Below are 25,119 nucleotides of genomic sequence, written 5' to 3' on the forward strand. Positions count from 1 at the left end.
CTGGTCGGTTATACGTCAAATACTAACCTGGAGAGCTTGGTAGTAAATCAGAGAGCGCCTCCAAAAAACAAGTAAACAACAGTGGCGCGTACAGAGGTCAAATGTAGTACATATGTGGAATTTAAAAAACAAATTGGATTTATAATAAATTACATTTAAAATAAATAGTTTATGAGAATAAAGGAATTTTTGTAGGAACAAGGGTGCCAGACATGAACTGATCCCCTCGTTCCTTCATAATGTATAAAGAAGTTATTCAATTTCTAAAACCCTTAAAAGCGTACTGCATTGGATCCCTTGACAGGTAATGATTTATTACTTTGCATCGAATATGATCCTACTATAGGTTTGTCATATTCGGTGGGAAACCCTGTACATCCAACGTCTAATATAACCTATGACCATAATAATACACTTACATAATTGTTAGCGATAGACATGGTTGATACCAAAAATAATCCTGACATTTAAATTTTTGTAAATTTTATCGTCGTGGGAAAAATTTAGCATAGAATTGGTTTATCTGTTCAGAATGGAAATTTTAAAATACTACCTGTTCAATCTGATAACAACACCATATATCTACGAAGTAATTACATTTTAAGTCTCCTGTAGAAAATCGCGAATAATAAACAAAAGCTAATGTATGTTAGTCAAAGGTCAATGGTCACGTAATTAAAATAATCTTGAAACTCAGTGAACTCAATGCTAGGGGATTTGAATATGTTTAAATAAATAACAGTAATAACAGCTAATGTGGCATCTGCTGTCTTTTAGAGTAAATTTATTAGCTTCTTTTTAAACTGCGATAAGTGAAGTGTTTAAAATCTTATTAATATTAATACATTTGTTATTTGCATTTTTTGCTAATTAGAGATTAAAAACTTGAACAAAGTAAATAAAAGGACTTCATTAATTAGATAGCTGTTCGAAATTTAAGTTGATACCTATTATGTTTATCTATTAATCAGAGAAAGAAATAAAAATTTTGTGAACTATTTGCATACATTTTGATAGAAATATATTGATATTTGTGAAGATAATAAAAAACTGTTTTTTCGCCGATCGACATTAAAGGCGTAGTTTTAGTGACAGCTGTAAGGTACTAAAGTGTCACATTTACTGCTTAGGCATTAGAATAATTTTTACTGTATTTAAAAAGTTATTTTTTTTATATATTAAGCCAAAGTAAACTTATTTTTTTCAATATTTTGTTAGTTATTTAAATGTAAAAAGTAAAAATTCACAAATTACATATTTTCAAATTATTATTTATTGTTAAAAGATTTAAAAAAGAATAAAAAGCATTTGAATTTATTGCAAAATTCTCAAAATTAAAAAATATTAATAAGAATTATGCGGTCGATAAAATTACAATTTTAACTTCTTGGGATTTTAATACCTATATAAAGTTTTTTTATTATATTTATTACTAATTTTATACAAAAAAATTTTTGCAACATAACCAAAATCAATTCAAAAAATATTAGTCACAACCATTTTCAATAATAACTTTATTTTCCGAAAAATTCAAGTCTTAATGTTTATAACCTGTTGGTCGTAGAGGGTGCTTTAAAAAAAAATTGTATTTTTTGCCAGCTATCCATTGAATCTATTTTCGTTGATGTAGCATAAATATCAACAATGTTATTCAAATTGTTTATAAGCGAAAAACGCACTGTTTTTTAATGCACAATTTGAGAATGTTAATGTCAAAAAAACGGTGATATTTTTTAATAGGTCGCTTAATTACGTCTTTAAGATTACAATGACGCTTTCAGAATCATGTTTGGTTGAAAATTAACGCCTGTACAGAGGCTTAAAGTTCATAACTTTTGGAGCCTCCGTTATAAACAAATTGAATTGTGCGGAAACTATTGCACCTACAGCGCCCACTTTTGGCACACTTTTAAAATGACAAAACCCTCAACTTGTCATAGGTTTTATAAAATTTTAACAATAAATGCGATAGTTATAAACAAATTAAAAAATGGGCACTTTTCTTGTTTTTTTGCAATAACTTTTTTGTTTATTAACCGATTTTAATTTAACATGTCTCATTTTGTAGATAATTTTACTCCCTACAAGCTGTCTGTGAGTCACGTTTCGCTAAAATTGATGATTTTTCCCTGCAAAGTGAAAAAACAGTTTTCCTCACTTATTTGTTTAAATAGAGAAGTTAGCTAATAAAATTTTTTGACTCACGAGATGAGAGGTGTATTATGTTTCTTTAGACAATTTTACAATAATATCGCGGATAGGAATTTTTTCGAGTTCCTCTTTTATTTTCGCTAATTTTCCTGGTGTATCAAGCGTACCTTACTACGAGAGTTCTGTTAGTATTTTGGGTTGCCGATACCGTTAGTATTGATGAGATGGTAAATATTGACCGACTGTTAAAGTATTGATAGACTTTGAACAATGTAGATTTAGCTTATTTACTTTTCGCAATAATGTTAAAATGGCCTTAAATAATATTACTACTATTAGTAGTTACTTCTAGTAACTAATTACTAAAATTATATAAAATATCACCAACAAGAACCAGATGTCTGTTGAAAATTAACTTAGTGCTGCAGTAATTTTAGGACTAGTTAATCAAAGTTTCATTAGTAGATATTCCTCATGACGATGGTTATTTTACTTATTTTAACATTTTAAAAGTTATTGCTAGTTTTGCATCCAAAAATAGACCTCAAATTTAATAGAATAACAGTAATAATAATTAATAAAGTATTGGTTAGATTCGTTTGGAATATCAAAGTATTAGTTGTTTGTTAATGCGGTCACATGTGGAACTATTTTTTTAGATTGTTGAATTGTTAAATTAAAATTTAAAAATAAGGACGAATTCTAACAAATATGTCGATATCTTAACATACTTATATGTATAAATGTCTGTAATATCAGAGTTGTTCTATGACAATACGTTACCACACTTTAAACTATAGCATATACGAAATTTAATCTATTATAGGTATAATCAGTATTATAAAATTTTTGATTTCGCTGAGATAAGGAATTCTAAAGAACCGGTCAAAAGTCAAAGTTCATTGACTAATAAAGATTTGTTTTATAAATATGAGGATAGCGTTTATAATTTTGTTTCTATCCTAGTGGTTCCTGTAGTAGGTGGTTTTATCATTTCAGTAAATAATAAAGAAAAATGATGATAAGTGTTCCAAGAATATGGCTCAAGTGTCTATATTATATTCACTTAGGTAAGTAAGTAATTATACATTTCATGTTATCAATTTTTGAAATCAAAATTCTAAACTTTGAATTATTGAACTTCATACCACTATATTATTTTCTCTAATTTTGTATTTATGTACTTCTTACTTAATAAAAGTTTTTAAGACAATGAAGAAATTTTGAATTGAATTTATAAACACAAACACCTTCCAAAAAATATCGTCAAAATATGTGACATTTATTTATAAACAAGCTTTAACAGTAGTACAAATCAATGTGCTTGTGACTAAATGTTAAGTACGTATTGTAAATTCTGAATAACAAATTTAAATTGTATAAAAGTTACAGAATGGTATATCATATTATTCATAAAAATAAAATTCCTGCTTTTACATAAGTACTTTACGCGTTCTATATTTGGAATATCTTAATATACAGGGTCCCTGATATATACGGAAACGGTCGATTATCTCCTAAAGTAAGATAACTATCAAAAAATTATTTGGCACAAACATTTTAGGGTTTTTTAAAATCTATTACAATAAATAAAAATAAACTATACAGGATCAGTCAAAAAGACATGACGAAACAAAGTTGCTTTTTTTTAATAGAACACCCTGTATATTATTCATGTACCTAAATTAACAGTTTTCGAGATATCGAACTTTGAAAGTAACTTTTTACTAATAGGTACTCTCAAATTTATAAAAGAAACTATGTATTTGTGTTTGTATGTATTTATTTTGAAAATAACACAAGATGGAGGATATGGATATGATTTACTTGTATAATTAGTTTTTTACGGAAAATAAAAATGCATAATAGTTCAGGCTTAATAAAAATGCATGAAACAAAAAAGTGTACTTTTAATGAATGCCCTGGATATTTTAAATTTTATGAAAACATTAGTTATGCCAGAATAAAAAAGACAGAAAACAAGTTTTAATAAACAACAAATATTTTTTTTGGAATTCTATTTTATAAGGTGCACAGTATTCATCATTTACCTCCTGACAGTAATGAATTCGTTAAACAAAACTTTGTAGTGAATCTAGTTTGGTGATGAGAAGAATAGTGGAATTTTCATGGCGTATCCTTTCCCGCAACTCTTCGATATTTTGCGGCCTATATTTGTAGACTACATTTTTTATATGACCGCATAGAAAAAAGTCAAGCGGGGTAATATCTGGAGACCTAGCTGGCCATTCAATTTCCCCTTTGTGTCCAATCTGTTTATCAGGAAAAGTTTTATCTATATATGCCCGTACCACACGTATAAAATATGAAGGAGCCCCATCAGGTTGAAACCATATTTGTTCTGCCCGTAAATGGGATTGTTATTGTTCGGGAATAATCGTCTAAGCTCTGGAATAACAAGTTCTTGCGAAAGTGATAAATATCGTTCAGAGGTTAAATTTCCGTTTATAAAATAGGGTCCTATGACGTGTCCCCCAGTAATGTCACACCGAACATTTACTTTCTGTGGTCGTTGGGTGTGAACTTCCTTCATGCAATGTGGATCTTGGTTTGACCAATACCTACAGTTTGTAACGCTTACTGGTCTTCCACTTTTTCGTCGATCTCTAACACCTTCAGTTTCATGAAAATGCTGCAAAGTTTTTAAAAGGGTTGATTTAGAAATACTCCACCATATCCGATGATTATTAAAACAATACAGTCGGTTTCACTTACTCACAATACTCCCTGAATTTCAAGAGCGTTGTTAGTAAAGGCACTAGTTTGTAGACACAATGAATAAATTTCTAAAAATCACTTTGCTCAATCTACATAGTACCACATGACCAGCGTTAAAAACTGCCTCTCCTGATATGCGAGAGTTTTCGTTGGCACTTAAATAAGAAATGTTATTTGGTATTTAAGTGGTATTCCACAATGGATAACTTCATACTTATAACCTCAAAAAAAGTACATTGAATTGTAATGATATAAACAAAGTATATAGAAATACTTGCATTAAAATTTATTTATGAAATATTTGAAATCTATAAAATATCACAAAAGTCAAATAACCGCAGTTTAATAATAATGGGAAATAAAACGAATGTTGTTCAAGTGAATCTGTAAACGAGAACGGCAATGTCAATTGTCAAAATTACCTTGTCTCGAAGCTTACTGCTTTCGCCGCTTGATGCATTAGCATCTTAAAAATTATCGCGGATTGCTTATATGTTGTATCTTTCGTGTTTTTCTTTCTTTGACTTGTATAAACATTTTAATGTACAGACACCAATAAATGATTTGATTTGATTTGATTTGATTTGATTTGATTTGATTTGACTTGATTTGACTTGATTTGACTTGATTTGCCTTGACTTGATTTGACTTGACTTGACTTGACTTGACTTGACTTGACTTGACTTGATTTGACTTGACTTGACTTGACTTGACTTGGCTTGCTTGACTTGACTTGACTTGACTGGACTTGCCTTGGCTTGACTTGACTTGCCTTGACTTGACTTGACTTGGCTTGGCTTGGCTTGGCTTGACTTGGCTTGACTTGACTTGACTTGACTTGACTTGACTTGACTTGACTTGACTTGACGTGCCTTGCCTTGCCTTGCCTTGGCTTGGCTTGGCTTGGCTTGCCTTGCCTTGGCTTGACTTGGCTTGGCTTGGCTTGGCTTGGCTTGGCTTGACTCGGCTTGGCTCGGCTGGGCTCGGCTGGGCTCGGCTGGGCTCGGCTGGGCTCGGCTCGGCTCGGCTCGGCTCGGCTCGGCTCGGCTCGACTCGGCTCGACTCGACTCGACTCGATTGGATTTGATTTGATTTGATTTGATTTGATTTGATTAATGCACAAAAATATTTTTGTACAATTTATAAGAAAATGACTTACAAAGTTCGATATCTCGAAAACGGGAAGTTTAGGTTCGTGATGTGCTATATAAATTTTGTTTAGAATTTCGAGAAGAATTAAAGTATAAGGTATTTCATTAAAGAAAAAAAAAACTTTGTTTTGTCATGACTTTTTGACTGATCCTTTATATTTATCGTTGTAATACATTTAAAAAAAACTGAAACGTTTGTGTCCTATGATTTTTCGATAGCATAGCTATTTTACTTTAGGAGATAATCGACTGTTTCTGTATATATCAACGACCCTATATAATTTAATACGGCCAACAAAGTTTCAGTAGGGCAAGCCAAATAATCTTTTTTAATATTTTTATAATTTGGATCCTTTATTTAGTACCTATTCGTTAAAATATGCACATGTATTTCAGAAAATACTAAAAATGCATGCAATTACTTCATTTGTTAAAACAAAATTGAAATAAATTTCACTATGTAGGGGATTTACGTTAAAATAAAAAATTAAACTTTTTTTATTTATTTGTTATATCATACAAGTGTCTACAAATAAGTACAAAAAATATTTTCATTAAAGATTCTAAAAAACTATCGACTAGGATCAATTATTAAAATAAAATACATAATTATAAAGGAAAATATATAAGCGGTAAAATACTGATAGAATTGAAGGAAAATTGTGACCAATGATATCTTCCTTTTTCCATAGTTCAGTAAAAATATATTAAATAAATATACTGTTTCTAAAAATTCGTATTTGCTTATTGCTACTGAAAATATCTACATGCATATCTAAATAATTGCTTTTCTGATATCAGTGTTAGTGTTTAAGGTAGTTATTAAAGTACATAAGTGACAGTTATATACATGCAAGAAAAAATATGTATGAAACCTTTTATGAACGTTTTATACGCGTTTCTTATACAGACAGTATTAAATTTTTGAAAGCTTTATTGAAGACTACCGGTTATAATTACGTAAGTAAAATGTACATTGTGAATTAGTAATACTAATTTGTGTGCAATTTCTCCAATAGCGATATTTGCAATGCAACTTTCTTTAGTTGTGTCAAAACAAATTTCTTTGTTAGCTTCATCGGAGAAGTAGGTATTATTAAAAATATTTGGTAAGGAGTAATAATAGCTTGCTTCTTATGGCCTCTGTCCACAGTATTTACCAATCTCGTCTGACACACAGTCGAAAACGTCATAGGCGATGTCGCAAGTTTTGCCGTTTTCTGAAAAAAAAAGAACAGGTCATTACACTTGTGCAACTGCAACCATGACAATTAGAAATTGAGAAATCGAGGTCACCTATGCAAAAGTTCATAGTACGGGCCTGATAAAAATTATGCAATTAGTTTTACTTAGTTAAATCATAGAACTACAATTATGTGAAAAAAAGTGGCAGCTGTTACCTCTAGTCTATTAATTTATTATTCATATATTTTCTCTTTGTTATTGAAATCTACTAACTTGCCAACGTCCATTTAATTATAACAATAGTTATTTTTTTACGGAATGAATTAAAAAAAAATGTAATAATAAATGTAATGATTGAGCGTAATAAAACCTAGATAATTTCTTTAAAAATACATGTCATTGTATAAATATGTCTAAATTAAACAGATATAAGAATAATCTATTCCTATTGACAATATTTATCTAAATACATAAAAATATACAGGGTGTACTATTACAAAAATTTCTTAAAAAGTTACTTCAACACAACATTTCAGTTTTTGCCACATTTTTAGTTCAGTTGGTGACTTTTGGCATTTAGATTCCAGACAAAGCAATCTGATTTTTATATGGGAAAAATATTTTACCATCAATGGACTGTGGCGTAATTAAATATTTCTTCTGGGATTTGATCAGGCACGTATTGACAGCTTGTACAGTGGCTAAAATATAGTCCTTTTGAGAAATTCCCTCTGTATATAGGGAAACCAATCCTTGTACTGTTGGGAATCCTTTTTCATTGACCTAAAAATAGATATGGCAATATTAATACAGCAATGGAATTTATCAAGAACACATAAGCAGAAAAACATTCGAAAGTTACCAAATATGTGACGAATGTCACCGTTAGGTACTCCATCTGTTTTTTCAGATAGGTATCCACCTTTACACAAACCTTTTTTGGGCACCACTAAATTTGCGGACAATAGAAAAGGCTACACATGATGCCAAAGAAATTGTGTAATAAACTTCGGGGGTTGGCAATATTCATTAAAATAAACTAATAAATAATATTAATAAATAAATTACTAATAACAAACAATCTGAAATGTATTGTAAGAGAGCTGCAGCGGTAAAGTACAAATTAAAACGTTGACGAAAAATTATATGTTATCAAATATATATCATATAGGATTACGCTTATTCATTTCTAAAAATATTTCAAAACAGCAGAAGATCTCTACATTCATTTGTAAATGAAACATGTAAATGAAAGTATAATGAGCTAATAAGCACTGATCACAATTACTTAAAGTTTAACTAAACGTAATGATCCTCATATATGGTATATTTCTTTTAGTGTAAAATATAAATATAATCATTAGTTTCTTGATAAAAAAATGACCATACCTAAGTTCCATTGCCATTTTATAGTTTATTATTAATAAAAAATTACCTCGTCCAATTTGTCAAGGATTTCAAATACAGCACTCAAAATAAATATAATATTTATATTTACGTACCTACTACATAATTCAGAGTTCAAAGTGCAAAAGGGTCAAAATCTGTTTAATTATTCTATATTAAAATTTACATTTTCTTTGCTGCAAAAAGTAAGCAAACTAAATAACAATATTTATTTGATATACTTGTATATTTTGTCTAAAAGATAAGTTTATAATAAAGTAAAGAGTATAGATATACCTAATTTACTACTTTTTCAAAATATCTCGATATTTTGTTACCTATGACTTCCAAATTCATCTTGTAAAGAATTACTTAACTTATTATTAGATCTTAAATGTTTAATGTTTTATACAGTACGCGCCTAAAGTATGGAATAAATTCAGTAAAAACGAAACAATTTTTTTTTTAGGTATAGGTAATCCTCGAACAGGTCGATTTTTAATTTAAAAAATACATATTTTAGCATAAAAGGCGATTTTCAACTGTCATTTGTTTTAGAGTAATGACGTCATCGACATTTTTTTTAATAGCAACCCCCTATTTTTTTTCTTGATTCTTAAAGAGGGTTCATTGTCGATCCGACAGTATTAAAATGTTGCCATCTTACATAAGAAAGTTTTCGAGTAAATGACAATTGAATGTTAGAAATGTAAATTTTATTTCATAAAAAAATAACAATTCCTATATCAAGAAAATACAATTCATTAAGTTTTCTACCTAAATTAAGTGTTCGGATTGCCACCCACCGACTTCTTGACAATACGCAAGTCTGTGTAGAAATTCTTATTGCACATTATGAATTATTTCTAGGGTAACTCTGTGTATTTCATCTATAATACAATTTTGGAGTTCTTCTAATTTATGAGGTCTATTAACGTTCACTTTGGACTTTAAGTAGCCCCATAAGAAATAATCCAGGGGTGTAAGATCTGGGAATCTCGCGGGCCACTCTATCGGTCCTCGTCTGCCGATCCACCTCCTAGGAAAACAATTGTCCAGAAAATCTCGAACAGGGCGCGCATAGTGCGGAGGTGCACCGTCTTGATGAAATCATGTGGTGTCATCAGGAACATCAGGGTCATTATCGTTAGGAAAAATTACTGTAAGCGCTGGAACAAGGTCATTTTGTAAAAACTCTAAATATCTTTCTCCTGTAAGGGTTCCTTCAAAGAAAGGCCCTACTATTCTGTTGCCTACTATTCCAGCCCACACATTTAATTTCTATGCGTGTTGGGTACGTGTCTCTGCCATCCAATGAGGATTTTCCCGACTCCAATACCTGCAAGTTTGACGGTTCACTCACTGTACCATTGAGACAAAACGTGGCCTCGTCTGAAAAAAGTATTTACCGGTGTAATTCTCTATTTACTTGACATAAATCCATCATAATTTTACAAAAGTGTAAGCGGCGGTAGGGATCGTCTTCATCGAGTTCCTGCACAAGTTAAATTTTGTAGGGATGATATTTTTCCTGCCTCAGGATACGTAGCACTGTGGTCTGACTAATTTCATTGTTTAATGCAACCAATTGTGAAGTATTTATGAGGATATCAAAGTGTTTTGTTTGTGATCTTCACTAACGCTTGGACGCCCAGGTTTTGGAATATCTACAACATTGCCAGTTTCTCTAAATTTAGATTCTATCTTACTGACTGTTGATTGGATGATACGGCGATCTGGATGTTTTTCATTAAATAAATCGTAAACTTCCTGCTGCGTTCTAATCTTATCCCCGCATCCGATAAGAATTAAAATTTCAATTCTTTGTGTGACAGTTAAATGTGCCGTAATACTTTAAATTCAACAATAATTTTTATATCGCTTACAAGTCGGTTGACAGTGATACTTTGTAAAGGTTTACACCTACGTGATCCATACAAAACTTCAGGCATTTCGAAAAACTAAATTTGATAACGTTTTTGCTTTATTTTAATTGATTTGGATTTTCTAACATTCAATCGTCAATTACTCGAAAACTTTCCTATAGCAACATTTTAATACTGTCGGATCGACAATGAAACGATCTTTTAGAATCAAGAAAAAAATAGGGGAAAAAAATGCTATTTAAAAAAAATGTCGATGACTTCATTACTCGAAAACAAATGACGGTTGAAAATCGCCTTTTATGCTAAAATATATATTTTTTAAATTAAAAATCGAACTGTTAGAGGATTTTTCCCAAAAAAATTTGTTTCGTTTTTACTGAATTTATTCCATACTTTAGGCGCGTAGGTACTGTATAAAAATCTTTGCTGCATTTTTTAAGGCCTTGACGAACATCAAAGTCTTTAAATACATTTTTCTTATGAAGGGATATTTTTTGATCCACGACGTCAATGAGGTTCTTTCTAAGGAGGATTCTGCAAGATAAAGCGAAATAAGAAAAATCTAATAATTTGTATGACCTAAGGGTGAAAATATTTAACTATCATGGAAGTGGGTAACAATTTTAACTAACGTAGCTTGAGCTAAGGATAAAATAGACTACTATTTTTCAAATCACTTCTTTACAAAGGACACCTTGTCTATATCTTGGTCCCTTTAAAACTACATTTTTGTACGTCTGAAGAAAAAAACAGATTTTTTTTACAAGAATGACTTTTTTCGTAAAAAATAAATAAATAGGTTTGTCTCTTTTCAGTTCCATCCGTGGGCACACCTACTACAGTTTTATTACAATAAAGACATGTAAATGTCAGCTGAATAGATCTAAATCAATTATAATTATAAAAAAATAACAGTACACACAAGATTGTGTCAACTTGCTGCACCTATTTTTTTTTTCTGTTGTTGTTAAAAATCTAGTGGTTTTATTGATATTTTAAAATTTAGAGCTCAGTAGATTTTTATAATATCAAATATTTTGTTATTCATGATAAATAATATTTATTCTGTAATTAAAAAGTATCTGTGTATGTGTCTGTGTACGGGCATAAAAATGTTAAATAATCTATCTGAAGCTGCGAAATATAAATATTTATACAACATACTAACTCGCCTTGATTAGGCATAAAATAACGTAACAGAAACTTTTGGAAGACTTTTGGAGGGAGTCAAAGAAACAATATTTTCGAAAAGGATTAATTGCCGGATATAAAATTTTGTGATGTCACGAATTTTCTTCTCCTCAAAGCTTAGCAAAAAACTGATTTTTGTAAATACATTTAAAAGGGTAGGAAAATACTATTTTTCATATATTTCTGAAACAAAAAAATGTTTATAAAGAAAGTTTAATGAACTGATATTTATTGAGGAACTCTAAGAAAAAATATAAAAGTGCCTAAAATATATACAGAGTACATGTTGAATATCTATAAGTACAATATCATCTTAGAATGTAAAGTGAAAGAAACAACAATTTATAACAACAATTTTATATCCTCTACCTACATGAAGATCTAATTGACTAGGGTTTCATGATGGGGCCAGCCACTTTGGGTTTGAGGCTCTCCGTATACGTACTTTTCATGATGCTTAATAAGAAAATTTAAACTAATAAGTTAAGTCAGGATAGGTTTTTTATGTAGAATGTATGAAACAGATTTATATTGTAAAAATAATTCCATTAAAGATCATCGAAATAGATTGGCTGTCCCTATACACGTTTATGGACTTCACTCACTATATTTTTCTACACCAAGTGCAGGTGAAAAAAATACATATTGTAACGCATCACTGTCATCAGATATATAAATATCTATCAAGAAAATTAGCTATTAAACTATTGTGCAACTATCTTTCAATTTTCTATCTAGTATAAAATACAACTGTATTAATTCAGTTTTAACAGATTTTCATTCTCGACGAAAAAGCAAATTGTCAGGGTATTTCTACCAAATCTGACTAAGCAAGGTACTAAAAAGTTCAGTATGAAATCGGCATTTCATTCAATGCAGCAATTTTATCATATTCAAATTAAACTGTACTTAGCACTACCATCTTTTTTCGCGTTCCGTATTCGAAACCGAATCAACCACCGTAAACGTTATGAAATTGATGTCATACTGTTACCACTGATTATCAGGTACAACGAAATGTTTCGAATGACTAATAGGAAATTAATGTTATTATAAACTGTACTTACGGCATCCATCTTCCTGTAGACGCATTGTAGTAAACACTGAAATACAAAAGATGGTAATTAGTATTACATGGAATAACTTGTTTGAATTTCCTAAGAATAAATACTTTTATAATAACTTCAATTTATTAGACCAGGATATGTATATCATTGTTTTGTTATTTTTAAATTGAGAAAATTAAACGAATCTCAGCAAATTATAAATAGTCAGTAATACAATAATGCAAAACATCATTGAATGTGAAATTATTTCAATTTTAATTATCTTTGAAAAATATCGATCCTGCCCCAAATCGTATTCATTGTTATTTTGCATAGAAAATCGGGACCCAATTTTAAGAAAATTGAATATGAAAATATGTAATGTGTATTGACATTGGATATTTCTGTTAGTTAATTTGTTACATACACGGTGTAGCATTACATGTCGAAAATGAAGAAGCGTTTTCCTCATTCAAATTTAAGAATATTTTTTATACAGGGTGTCCGCGTTTTTTGTAGCAAAAAAAAAGTTCATGTAAACATATATGTATAGATGCATCTTTTTCGATTTACAAAGTGTTCAAGTTTAAAATGAGAATTGATTCGTAGAAGTAAGTGATTCGTAAAACGAAAACCCCTTTTTAGACTTTGTTAAAACTTGGCAGCTTTGTTTGTAATAATAATACTCATTTTCTCACATAATTTAATTTGTCCTATTTTCTCCAGTGGCGTCACAACAAGATACCAGCTTGATAAAAATAAAAACAAATATGGTATACCACTGCTTTTTGGTAGAGTTTGAAATTTTTCTCAGATTTAGCTATCAAAAATACAACTTTTTTATTTAATTTTTTTTCCTATCTAGCTTTGTTTAAACAGAAATAAAACATTTTCATGAATAAGTTCGAGATTTGCTTAATTTACTTAGTTGTTACAAAGTGTGCCGTGAATATTTCTGTTTTTGAGTTGCCAAGGTATTGTAGCAATAGTTTGACGTTTGCTGACGTTCTTTAATTAAGATTTTTCGATTGGCGGTTTATGCAGCCCGGACCTTAACCCAATTGAACATCTTTGGAATTAACTTCAGAGGGTTATTCGTCGTCGACCAGTCATGTCACAGACTCTTCAAGAGCTAAGACTGGCCTTCAAGAAGAATATGAAGCAATTTCCCAAATATACACTTAAAAAATTCGGTTGACTCAATGTCACAACGTGATGGTTGAATGCTACAATTCAGGCTCGAGGAGGACATACAACACCCACCATAACTTTTTAGACATAAGAAAAACGTGTATTTTTGTTCCGTTTCTGTTATTGTTTTAATTAAATCAATCTATATATGAGGTCTGTTCAGAAAATAACTTTTTGAATTACGTAGATATTTAGTGATATGCGATTGATAGCACTGCGTTGCGCATAACCTTCTCAATAACCACATGTTCTTGCATTGTTGATATCTCATTTTGTTTTCATGATATTGTTATTTGAGTGCAACGTTTTTATTTGCGACTATTTTTGAAATGTGCGATTTTGCGTAAAACTAGTAAATTAGTAAGAAAAGAATATCCATTTCCTCAGTTAACTGGTACTGATGGTGTTGTTACATAAATTTAATACCTTCACCTTGTATGTAGAATGAGTTGACTAATAATACATAATTATAAAATACTTAATCGCAGCAAGTAGGTTTCTGCTTTCGTTTTCATAGAAACAATCGATTATGAATATATTAATAGATATGTCAATTGAAATAATGACAAGGTCAATGCGACATAACATTCCATAATTTTGTACCCTAATCTAATTTGTATGCGAATTTTTCAATATTGTCCCATTAAGAGTATATCAAATTCTTAATTTATCTTATTTATTTAAATCCATATCTAGTAGATTTAATTAATTTAATTAATTATTATTAAAAATGTGGCTTTCACTATCTAAAATTACAATGACTTTCTCCATAGGGTATACTTACAGTTCCTAGGGAACCGAAACTACATATTTTTCAGCTGGTATTACAAAAGAAAGCAATATTTGTGAATTCAATAATTGTATCTTAAATTTTTCTCTGCGATGAGATTTGTGCCAAGAATATTCTAGTTCTTCCTCATTTCTATATTAGAAAATGGAACTGTATGTATTATTAAATCAATCAATCAAGTTATTTAAAGAATATTCAATATTTACAAAGAAAGAGAAAAGAATACGCAACAGACAAAAAAATTTAGTAAATAACAAGGTATTTCCTATATTCTATGATTGCTTCTATTAATACACTATTTTTTATTTCAATATAAGGTAAAAATTTGTTTTTATTACCTATAAAAGAATCTAATATAATATGGGGTCCGTATCTTCTTAACTTCAGGATCGTTTAATGATGTCCTACATTTTTTGATGATATTCATATTTTAATACAAGATTAAGTGCTCCGAAAGCATACTGCTTTCTAAACTGGTTGTGATATTTTTAAATCAGAAACACAATTTTTTTCACTGTATCTACACATAAATATCTGACTAGGTCATACGAGTTCAAGAACCACGATGATACCTTAAACAAATATTCCTATTAAAGATCAAAGATCAAAGTCCATTGAAAATAATTAATTGATATTACTATTTACTTACAGCTATTAAAATCTAGGGCATATTCTATACTATGTAGGTAAATAGTTGAGTAGTTGTAGGAGATTTAAGTATAGTAGCTATTAAGAAGTTATAAAAGTTATTGTAGGTACAAGTGGCAACCTGTTCAAGATGAATTTCCTGAAAATGATTTTTGAATTTATTGAAAAAATAAACAGATGGAATTTTATTGAGATGTGTTACTTTTTATCCTTGATAAGACAAGATGTTAACTGTGAATTAGAATCATTTGGAGGTGGGCAAAAAAGGGAACAAATAAAATTTTGCCCCATCTTATTGGTGTTACATTTTTCGTTTAATAATTTGGACATTTCTTCTCGAAAAGTACTTATCCTTTTATTGAATTGTTGACTAATAAAAAATAATGTCTTGAAATTTTAAGTAATTGTTAATTAATAAACAGTAATGTAAGCAAGATTTATTATATTCACATTTGAATAGAATGCTCTTTCAGTTTTACGGTGAAATAACGTTTAAAAAAGGATAGGTCTTGTTTTACAAGCTTTTTAAAAACACCCTTTACATAATTTTATCGTCATATGATATATCTAGCAGGTCTGAAAGAAAATAAGTTTTTCTTGAAAATGATATAAAACAAGTTAAAAAAATTTTTCAGTAAAATGTCTGGGAATTCTGAATATTCCAATTTTCTTTATTTTGGTCAATTGAGTATGATTTACTTAAAAAAATCTCATTACTTTTTAAATTTGTTTCTAAAGATGTCCTGAACCATTTTTATTTAAAAAGAACAAACATCGAAAACGTAAAACTCTCCTTCTTTGTACCTAATTAAATATTGACAATTTATATAGAAAAAAAAACACCACGGTGACATAATTTTTATTTTTCGTACTGTTGCGTTGCCGACATCATTAATTCCAATTTCGTCACTTCCCATATTTTGCGATGTTAATGATATAATCATTGTTCTTTATGCATATTAGAACTCAAAACAATGTGGATCTGTTGGCATCCATGACAATAATTGGCTTGCGAAAATAATTTCTGATTCTGTTCCCTGTTACATCACCTAATTTGTAGAGCAAAGCCCATCTATATTATATGATTAAATGTACCAATATAGCAACAACAGTACCTAAGTGTCGTTTTGCTAATGCCATTTTTAAATTAGGTACATTTAAAGAATAGAATAGGAAAGTTTTTATGCTCCAGCTAATTAGGTATTAGCGTTGTGATATCCTTTCGGAAATTTACAAACATGTGACCAACTTATAAAAAATAGCTACAGGAAATCTGTGTGCTATGGTAAACTTTTAAAAGGAAATTTCTACCTGTATTCATAAATTACATAACTATTAATTAAAGCAATATTTTTTATGTAAATAAGATAATGATTGGAAAAAAACCTGGCGGGGAAAGTTAATGGTTAGGGTATGCTGATAAGTATTTATGAAACAAAAATATAAGCCGGAAATTTTAGATCTGTTAAAAAATTATATTTTCTAAATATGTTAAACCGTAAACAATAGTTTCTAATCTCTGATATATATTTACATCTTCAACAAACTTCATAGTAAGTAAATGCACATTTTTTAACGTTGTCCTTAATGTAAACACATATTATTAAATTATTTCCATTAGTGTAGCTTGACTAATAGGCTTAAAAAACGTTAATTTGAATATATATTTCGAAGAGTAAAGTGCTTAGACATTTGTTAACACACTTTCAATTTATGCCAACAATAAGAAGGTGCATTTCTTACATAATAGTGTGCCAAGGCCTACGTTAATCTGGGACTTATTTGTAAATAAAAAAAATATATTTAAAAGTTTCGTTATTAATGTATTTTTTATTATTTATTTACTGAGTAAAGTATGCAAGAGCTGTTCTAAATTACAATAAAATGGATTATAGACAATTTATTTGTCTCAAAATGTATGAATGATAATTTTTTATTTCTACTTTACAGTTACTACTTACCCCTGCAATACGTTTCTCATCTTCACTGAAAGTTGCTCTTTTGGCACGACTGCGACTGTGTTCGTTGACGTTAAATGCTTGTAAAGCCTCTGAAAAATAAAATGTTTCATAGAAAAATATTTCAGTTCAGTACAGCTACAGACAATCACGAATTGCCACTTGTTGTGTGTTCCTTTAAATGTTTCGAGTAAAAACCTTCTTTATACACAGCTCTTTTCGAAATATATTACAGTCCATATGATATTTGTTGAGACCCCTGCGGCACGTTCTTGGAATTAACCGCATTCGACACTCGAGATAGAAAGACATTGGCGGCGTGGCTTTCTCCGTAGCAGTGACGGCGACGGCGTGTTTCTTCATAAGTGTATCGTCCTATGCAATTTCAGTGTAATTTCTTATTAAAATAAATTAATAAAGGAAAGGAATTTCATTCCCAGTCGAAAAATCTACTTTATATATATATTTACTTCACATATATGTATTCTAATATTCTGATAATAACGGGGAACATTTCAAGGCACGCCCATGCCGCGGTAAATTGTTACAGTAGTTCCGATAACAGAACTTCATTGGCTTATTCTTTTCTTGGAATTCTATCTCAACAAATATTGTACGGACTGTATATGTTGTTCAAAGTTAAAACTACATTTCAATCGAGCATCGTACATTGTGTGGTGTTTGCAATAAACTTTTCTTGATTCAAGGTAGGTCGTCTTAGTTTGTCGTAATTAAATTTATGAAAAATTTTAAGGGACTGTAGATGGATTACAACTGGAAAAGGGGAAAAAAAGATAACTAAGTGTCACACAATTTAAAGTCACTATTACCATTTACCCAATCCCAATAATGTTAATTTTAGTTTTTAATTATAGGCCAGGAAATATAGACGCGACTTTTTGTTTCGGCAAGCTGCATTTATCACTATAGATGCTAAATATTACGTACAATAACATATTACTTTCCACAGTCATAAAAATGGGGGAAAGATTATTTACAGGGTGGTTAATTGTATAATTTTTACGTAAATTTACGTTTTTCGCTTACAACTTTTTTCCGTTCATTTCCACGAGAAAACAGTAAAGTACTTTGTTTTATCTTCAAAAGACCTACAAAACTAGCTCTCGAGCGTCAAAAAATATTGATTAGATCAGTTATAAACAGAAGAAGTTTATTTATGACTTTTGAATTAAACATTTATAAACTGCGTTATTATTACCAGAACGTTTTGGCATCGAATCCTCTCATTCCTTATCACTGTCCTTATCACACGAAATCTTTTTAATTTTAAATTTGCGACCTGGAAATTTGTTTATTTTTTAGCCTTAGTTGCAAAATGAAATTACGACGCACGAGCGTGATATAGTTATATATTATTACATATTCGCAAAGCTTATGAAAAGAGCTTCAAGTTAAAAAAAAATCGTCAAGATTCGTTGAAAAACAACGGAGTTACAGACTGTCAAATATATTATTTTCAAGCGAATTTCGCTTATTTAACGGCAGGACTATGAATATTATGGTAATTTTCTTCGGACTCCCTGTCGTTCGCTTCCCCACCCTTCCGCCGCTCCACGGTTCGCCGTAAAATCAAGCGACCCACTGACTTTTGACAATATTTCTTATGCACTTAACATACTTCCACAAATAAAATATTTTTATCTGGGAAAGTACTCGAGTTGCCGGTTATGACAGTATTTTTTTTGCCGCTGCCAACCTAATTTGTTTAACAATAGGCCGTCAATGAATCTTGACGATTTTTTTTTAACTTAAAGCTCTTTTCATAAACCTTCCGAATATGTAATAATATATAACTATATCAGGCTCGTGCGTCGTATATTTCATTTTGCAACTAAGGCTAAAAAATTAAAAAAAAGATCAGGTTGCAAATTTGAAATAAAAAAAATGATAGATTTCAATGTATTATTATGAAATCTACCTTGAAAAAAATCAATGCGATTGTAGAAGATCCTCGGGATCGTCCAGATTTCCTGTGAGTTATTAGACAGTGATAAGGAATGAGAGGAAGCGATGCCAAAACGTTCTAATAATAATAACGCGGTTTATAAATGTTTAATTCAAAAGTCATAAATAAACTTCTTCTGTTTATAACTTTTGATCTAATTAATATTTTTTGACGCTCGAGGGCTAGTTTTGTAGGTCTTTTGAAGACCTGAAGAAAAGTACTTTACTGTTTTCTCGTGGAAATTAACGAAAAAAAGTTCTAAGCGAAAAACGTGGATTTACGTAAAAATTATACAATTAACCACACTGTAAACAATCTTTCTCCCATTTTTATGACTGTGGAAACTAATATGTTATTGTACATAATATTTAGCATCTATAGTGATAAATTCAGCTTGCTGAAACAAAAAGTCGCGAAATGGTAATTTCCTAGCTTATTTTCCTGACCTAATTATTTGTATAGAACGACATTTCCGTGAATTAAAAGAGATTCGGTGGACGCAAGACGTCACGAGAATGATGGTTCATTAATAAAGTTTATGCTAATATTTTATGGTTACGTATCAAATAAATAAAAAATTGTTTTACTATAAAAATAATTACCTACTCTTCAGTGCTATCAATAGTCAATACTATTCGGTAATTCTTATGCAGTTTTTTTCCAAATCTCTCTTGGATTCATAAATATTTTTTAGCAAAAATTTACTAGGAATTAATATTTTATTAATCATAATTTCGAATAGAGTCCAATGTTTTAAAATGTCTTGAACAAATCTAATTATTTTTGTTCTAAATATGCATATATTGACACGGTAAGCTTTATCTAGATTTTTATGTTTTCAGCATTTGGAAAATGGAAAACATAATGTCCTTATTCAGTTAATTGAATGTTCTACAACTAAAACCGGAAGAATTAATTTCAAAAGTTCATTATTAATATACAATCTGTAATATATATAATCACCATAGGAATAAAAATGTGATATAGTTCAATCACAAACACATATAAGGCACTCTCCACATGACGTCATATCATGGCCGATGTTACTATTTGTATCATGCTACATAATTGTGTCTGTCTTCTTTTTCCAAAATTCAATATTATGCTTTTATCACTATGTATAACATAATTCTACTATCAGTTCTACCTATTTAACACTATGTTAGTATAATAGTGTAAAGATATTGTAAAACACGTGACGCGTGGTGTTCCTGTTACTTTACATACATTTTTTAGCTCCACAAGACACGTGATAATTAGCACAATGGCAAACGAAACTAGAGAAAGTGACGTGATATTAATATTCTTAACTTTGAAAATTCTAAACAAGACCAAGGTTATACTTCCTTCAAACAAATGAAGTTGTTTTGTCAGTACCTACTTGCCGGGAAAATAACTTTTGGCTATAAATTTTAGAATTCATACCAAACTCTATGCAAGGAGGGGCTGAAATGTATTAACAGAAATATTTTCCAAAAAATAAAAGAGAACTCTGTAGTAGCCGAAAAATATTTTTCGTATTGAATTATTTCTTATTTTTAGGACGGTTCAAATGCCCCCTTATTTTACCTCTCTCACTCCGGGTTGCGCCACTGAAACTATCGATTCGATTTCAATTTGCAACTGAACTCTTATTTTGAATATATAGGTACCAAATTTAAATTAAATTGCAATAAAAAGAAATTGATAAATTAATTCAAGACTAAAAGAAAGAATTTTTGGAGTTCCACAAGTTCTTTTATAGAAAACTTCTTTCTAAAATCAGTAATAAAAAAGTTACATGTGTGATGATTTTCGGTAGGTACATAATTAAATTCGCTTACTGATTGTTTTTATTAGTACATTTGTATGACCTATATAATAAAATCATTTTGTCTATCGATGCATAAAAATATTTTTATTTGTATGAAGGAATATTTTAAGAAAATAATTTCTCGACTTCGAGCTGGAATAATTTACAAAATTTTCGTGACCTCGAAAAAATTTCCGGGAATAATTTAAGCACTAATGATATTATAAGTGAAAATTTTTTTTATCCATTTTTTTTACTTAACAATAATTGCTAAGTACTAAGTACAATAATATAAAATATGTATAATGTATGTGTTCGTTCATGCCGTGAATTGACTGTTTATTGATTAAAATCAATTAACAGTATTTGTTTACATGTTAGGAAAATTGATTTATTATTGTTTGGTTATTCAATTTCTGAATATAGTAAACTCACTTCCAAACAACCAAATACTTTCCTTTTATTTTTTTTAGGTCAATTTCTATTAGTCTCTCTATTTTTATTTCAGTTTCTATTGTTCTTTCTTTAATATTATAAAAAACAACTGTGATCTATAAATACCTGACAATATGGCCAGTTTTATTTCATCTTGGCACTGGTTGATAATTTCCTCAACTTTCTTGGGCGCAGATGGTGGAATGTCACATCTTCCCGAAGAGATTTCCTAAAATTTTTTTATTACTGCGCGTTATACGCAAAAAAAAATATTAATTATTTACCTTGGCCTGTATAATAGTCAAAAAAATCAAATAGGAACCGACAGCACAAACAACACTGGGAAACATTTTTTTAATAACAGAAAGAGAGATCTGGCCTCAAGAGCAGCGAAACCGGCAATGAGTGCACCATTAATGTAAACATTGCAGAAGTAAAAATTACACAATTTAAACAAGAGGTGGGTAAATACTACTCTCTCATATAACTCCCCACAATGCTTATAATCGTAAAGAAAGGGTAGTCATTGTAAGCCAATAAAAATTTACAATCAAGTCAAGACTGATGAACCGTTCCTATCGGAACTTTCTACATGACAAGATGCGGTGTGCCCTATGTGAATATATAAAACCATTGCCGTAGACGACTAATATTTCTAAGAATAGTCTACAAAACTGGGTAAAACAAATTTTCCAAGTCAAGGTTTTAGTGGGATAAAGATCAGTAAATAAAAGAACCAACGTTTCGGTGTTATTTTACACCATCCTCAGGGCTCTAAAATACAAACAATGTTTTTAATCAAATTCGTTAAGGTATTAAAATAAAAAAAAACAAATATATACATTTACAATAATTCTAAAAAATTGTTCCTGTCACAATTACCATAAAACACGAAAAGAAAAATACTAAACGAGCTCTAAAAATAACATAGGTATTACTCACTCAACGAAATTTGAAGTGTCTTTTGTCCAACTTAACAGTTCTAAATATTAAGAAGATGGTATCTAGATACTTATATGTGTATTTATAATTTATGGAACAATTTCAATGCGGTTTTCTTTCACAGTAAAAATTGTTGTAACGTCTTAGGTATACTATTCAGCAGAATGACAGTAGAAAAATACGTTGATTCTAATGTGTGTAGATATCATGCTTCTTTTTCCTCTTACTTTTTCCCTTTCTTTTCCCTTTTATTTTTACAAGAGAATTTTATTAATTAAATTATAATAAACCAAGTTTAAATTATCTATATCCTTCTTCGTATTAACACTAAAAAAATTAATAGTGTTAATACGAAAAACGATATACATATATAATTTAAACTTGGTTTATTATAATTTAATTGATAAAATTCTCTTGTAAAAATAAAAGGGGAAAAGAAAGGGAAAAAGTAAGAGGAAAAAGAAGCATGATTTCTACAAACATTAGAATCAACGTATTTTTTTTACTGTCATCCTGCTGAATAGTACCTAAGACGTTACAACAATTTTTACTGTGAAAGAAAACCGCATTGAAATTGTTCCATGAATTATAAATACACATATAAGTATCTAGATACCATCTTCTTAATATTTAGAACTTGGACAAAAGACACTTCAAATTTCGGTGAGTGAGTAATACCTATGTTATTTTTAGAGCTGTTTTAGAATTTTTCTTTTTCGGGTTTTATGGTAATTGTGACAGGAACAATTTTTTAGAATTATTATAAGTGTATTTGTTTTTTTTTATTTTAATACCTTAACGAATTTTATTAAAAACATTGTTTGTATTTTAGAGCCCTGAGGATGGTGTAAAATAACACCGAAACGTTGGCAATGATTTAAAATATAGTGTTCTTTTATTTATTGATCTTTATCCCACTAAAACGTTGACTTGGATAACTAATCAAAATCGCAACACAGTGGAAACTTAAAACAATTTTTTTTTCGAATTTTCCAATGCGTTCTAGTTATCTTATCTGAATATTGTCTGCCACTCATTTAGTTTTATTTTTAGACAAACATATTGCTTATTGTTACTATGCAAGGGTAGTCATAGATAAATTGGATAGGTGAGGATTATAAATAAGTAGTTATTTGTGCCCTGCAATTAAACTACGCTATTTCTATAATGTCCTTGAAAATGCATCACTTTACTTAGGTTTAGTCAATAGTTATCACTTTTCTTATAACAAAGCAACAAAATGTTTGGTTCATAGTTATGTAAAAAATATGGAAAAAGTTCATCTTGGGTGAAAAGTAACAAGGTGTTCCTCTTTTGTCTCGATTATAAAATTATACCACTTCATTCCATATTCACAGTTCTTTATATAACATACAATAATGGTGTTTAGTGATGAATGTTCAAAAATTCATCATCCAGTCGACGGAATAGTTTTAGGAAGAAATATTTCCATCAATTTGGGTTTAGTTTTTTAAAACAGATGGCAATTTTTTTCAAATTTTTGAAATACATTCATTTTTTTTATTTAAAGTCTAGGATCTAGCAAGAAGTGGTTTTTATACAGAACTCAATAGGCAATTCAAAAATTCTGTCGATTTGTTTTTAAATGTACCTATATTTTACTATTAGCTAATTCAAATAAGTATATACATTCATTTTTCTAAAAATCCTGTTAAGTGAAGTCAATCATGTTCTTTGATACCAAAAATTTATGTATGAGATCTGTTAGCTATTAATTACGCTCTAATGGAGATGTTTAGTCTTATGCGGTTGGCCGCCTCTGCAACCACAAGTTCTTGAATTGTTGATATCTCATTTAATTTTCATAATATTATTATTTGAGTGCAATGTGTTTAAGTGTTAGTGAAATATGCTATTTGCTGCAATAATGATACAAAGTAAAATGCGTGAAATTGGGGAAAACTTTCACGGAAACGTTTCAACTTTTGAAACAAGTTTACGGGGGTAATGCTCTGGGTTGCACGCAATGTTGACATTGGTTTTCACGATTTAAAAGTGGTCGTCAGTCATTGAAGATGATTCTCGACCAAAAAGGCCTTAGACATGAACTGATGATCCCCACATTCAGAAAGTTAAAGATTTGGTGCGTGCAAATCGTTGATTGACTGTCAGGTAAATTGCAGAACAGATCAACATCTCAATTGGGTCATGCCATGAAATTTTGACTGAAAAATTGAACATGCATCGAGTTGCAACAAAATTTGTTCCCCATTTGATGACCGAATAGCAGAAAGAAAATCGTGTCGACGTTTGTCGGCAACTTCTTGAACAATCCAATGAGGATGAAACATTAATTCAAAGGATCATAACGGGAGACGAAAGCTGGGTTTACGGCTACAGTATTGAGACAAAAGTTCAACCATAACGGATTAGCAAAGGATGTTCACGACCCAAGAAAGCACATCAGTCTCGATCCAATGTTAAAGTAAAGCTCACTGTTCTTTTCTACTAATTGAATTGTGCATTTTGAGGGTTGTTTGAAAAAATTCGCAAAAAAAACAGAGTTGTGGCGAGACAACTCATGGTTCTTGCACCATGATAATGCGCCTGCACACTCAGCTTTGTCGATTCATCAGTTTTGGACTAAAAATCAGATTACTGTCTTCTCTCATCCTCCTTACTCGCCAAACCTTGCTCCTTG

The 25,119-nt window shown here is 30.0% G+C and overlaps 2 protein-coding genes across 2 annotated transcripts in view; one reads left to right on the plus strand and one right to left on the minus strand.

Moving 5' to 3' along the window:
• The first annotated feature begins 3,125 nt into the window (after positions 1-3,125).
• The window catches only part of LOC108915634 (1-acyl-sn-glycerol-3-phosphate acyltransferase delta), a 40,212-nt gene continuing 18,218 nt past the window's right edge, over positions 3,126-25,119 (plus strand). Inside the window, exon 1 of the mRNA XM_018721723.2 lies at positions 3,126-3,221. Coding sequence (XP_018577239.1) covers positions 3,167-3,221 — 55 coding nt within the window. The 5' untranslated portion in view covers positions 3,126-3,166. The remainder of the gene's footprint in view (positions 3,222-25,119) is intronic.
• Positions 6,958-21,973, minus strand: LOC108915635 (general odorant-binding protein 70). The gene is made up of 6 exons (XM_018721725.1): positions 21,800-21,973; positions 21,642-21,744; positions 17,326-17,414; positions 12,757-12,792; positions 7,853-8,009; positions 6,958-7,261 (listed from the first exon to the last, which is right to left on the minus strand). The coding sequence occupies exons 1-6, from the start codon at positions 21,863-21,865 to the stop codon at positions 7,176-7,178; spliced, it is 537 nt and encodes a 178-aa protein (XP_018577241.1). The 5' UTR covers positions 21,866-21,973; the 3' UTR covers positions 6,958-7,175.

Source organism: Anoplophora glabripennis, unplaced genomic scaffold (genome assembly GCF_000390285.2).
Source record: "Anoplophora glabripennis isolate ALB-LARVAE unplaced genomic scaffold, Agla_2.0 scaffold1091, whole genome shotgun sequence".
Classification (NCBI taxonomy): domain Eukaryota; kingdom Metazoa; phylum Arthropoda; class Insecta; order Coleoptera; family Cerambycidae; genus Anoplophora; species Anoplophora glabripennis.

Excerpts from the sequence above, each read along its gene's own strand:
- LOC108915635 (XM_018721725.1), bottom strand. The coding sequence starts at position 21,865 with ATGTTTCCCAGTGTTGTTTGTGCTGTCGGTTCCTATTTGATTTTTTTG. Across the intron at positions 17,415-21,641 it reads AAAACTGGCCATATTGTCAG|AGGCTTTACAAGCATTTAAC; the intron begins GTATTTATAGAT and ends TTTATTTTTCAG. Across the intron at positions 7,262-7,852 it reads TACGCCACAGTCCATTGATG|AAAACGGCAAAACTTGCGAC; the intron begins GTAAAATATTTT and ends TTTTTTTTTCAG.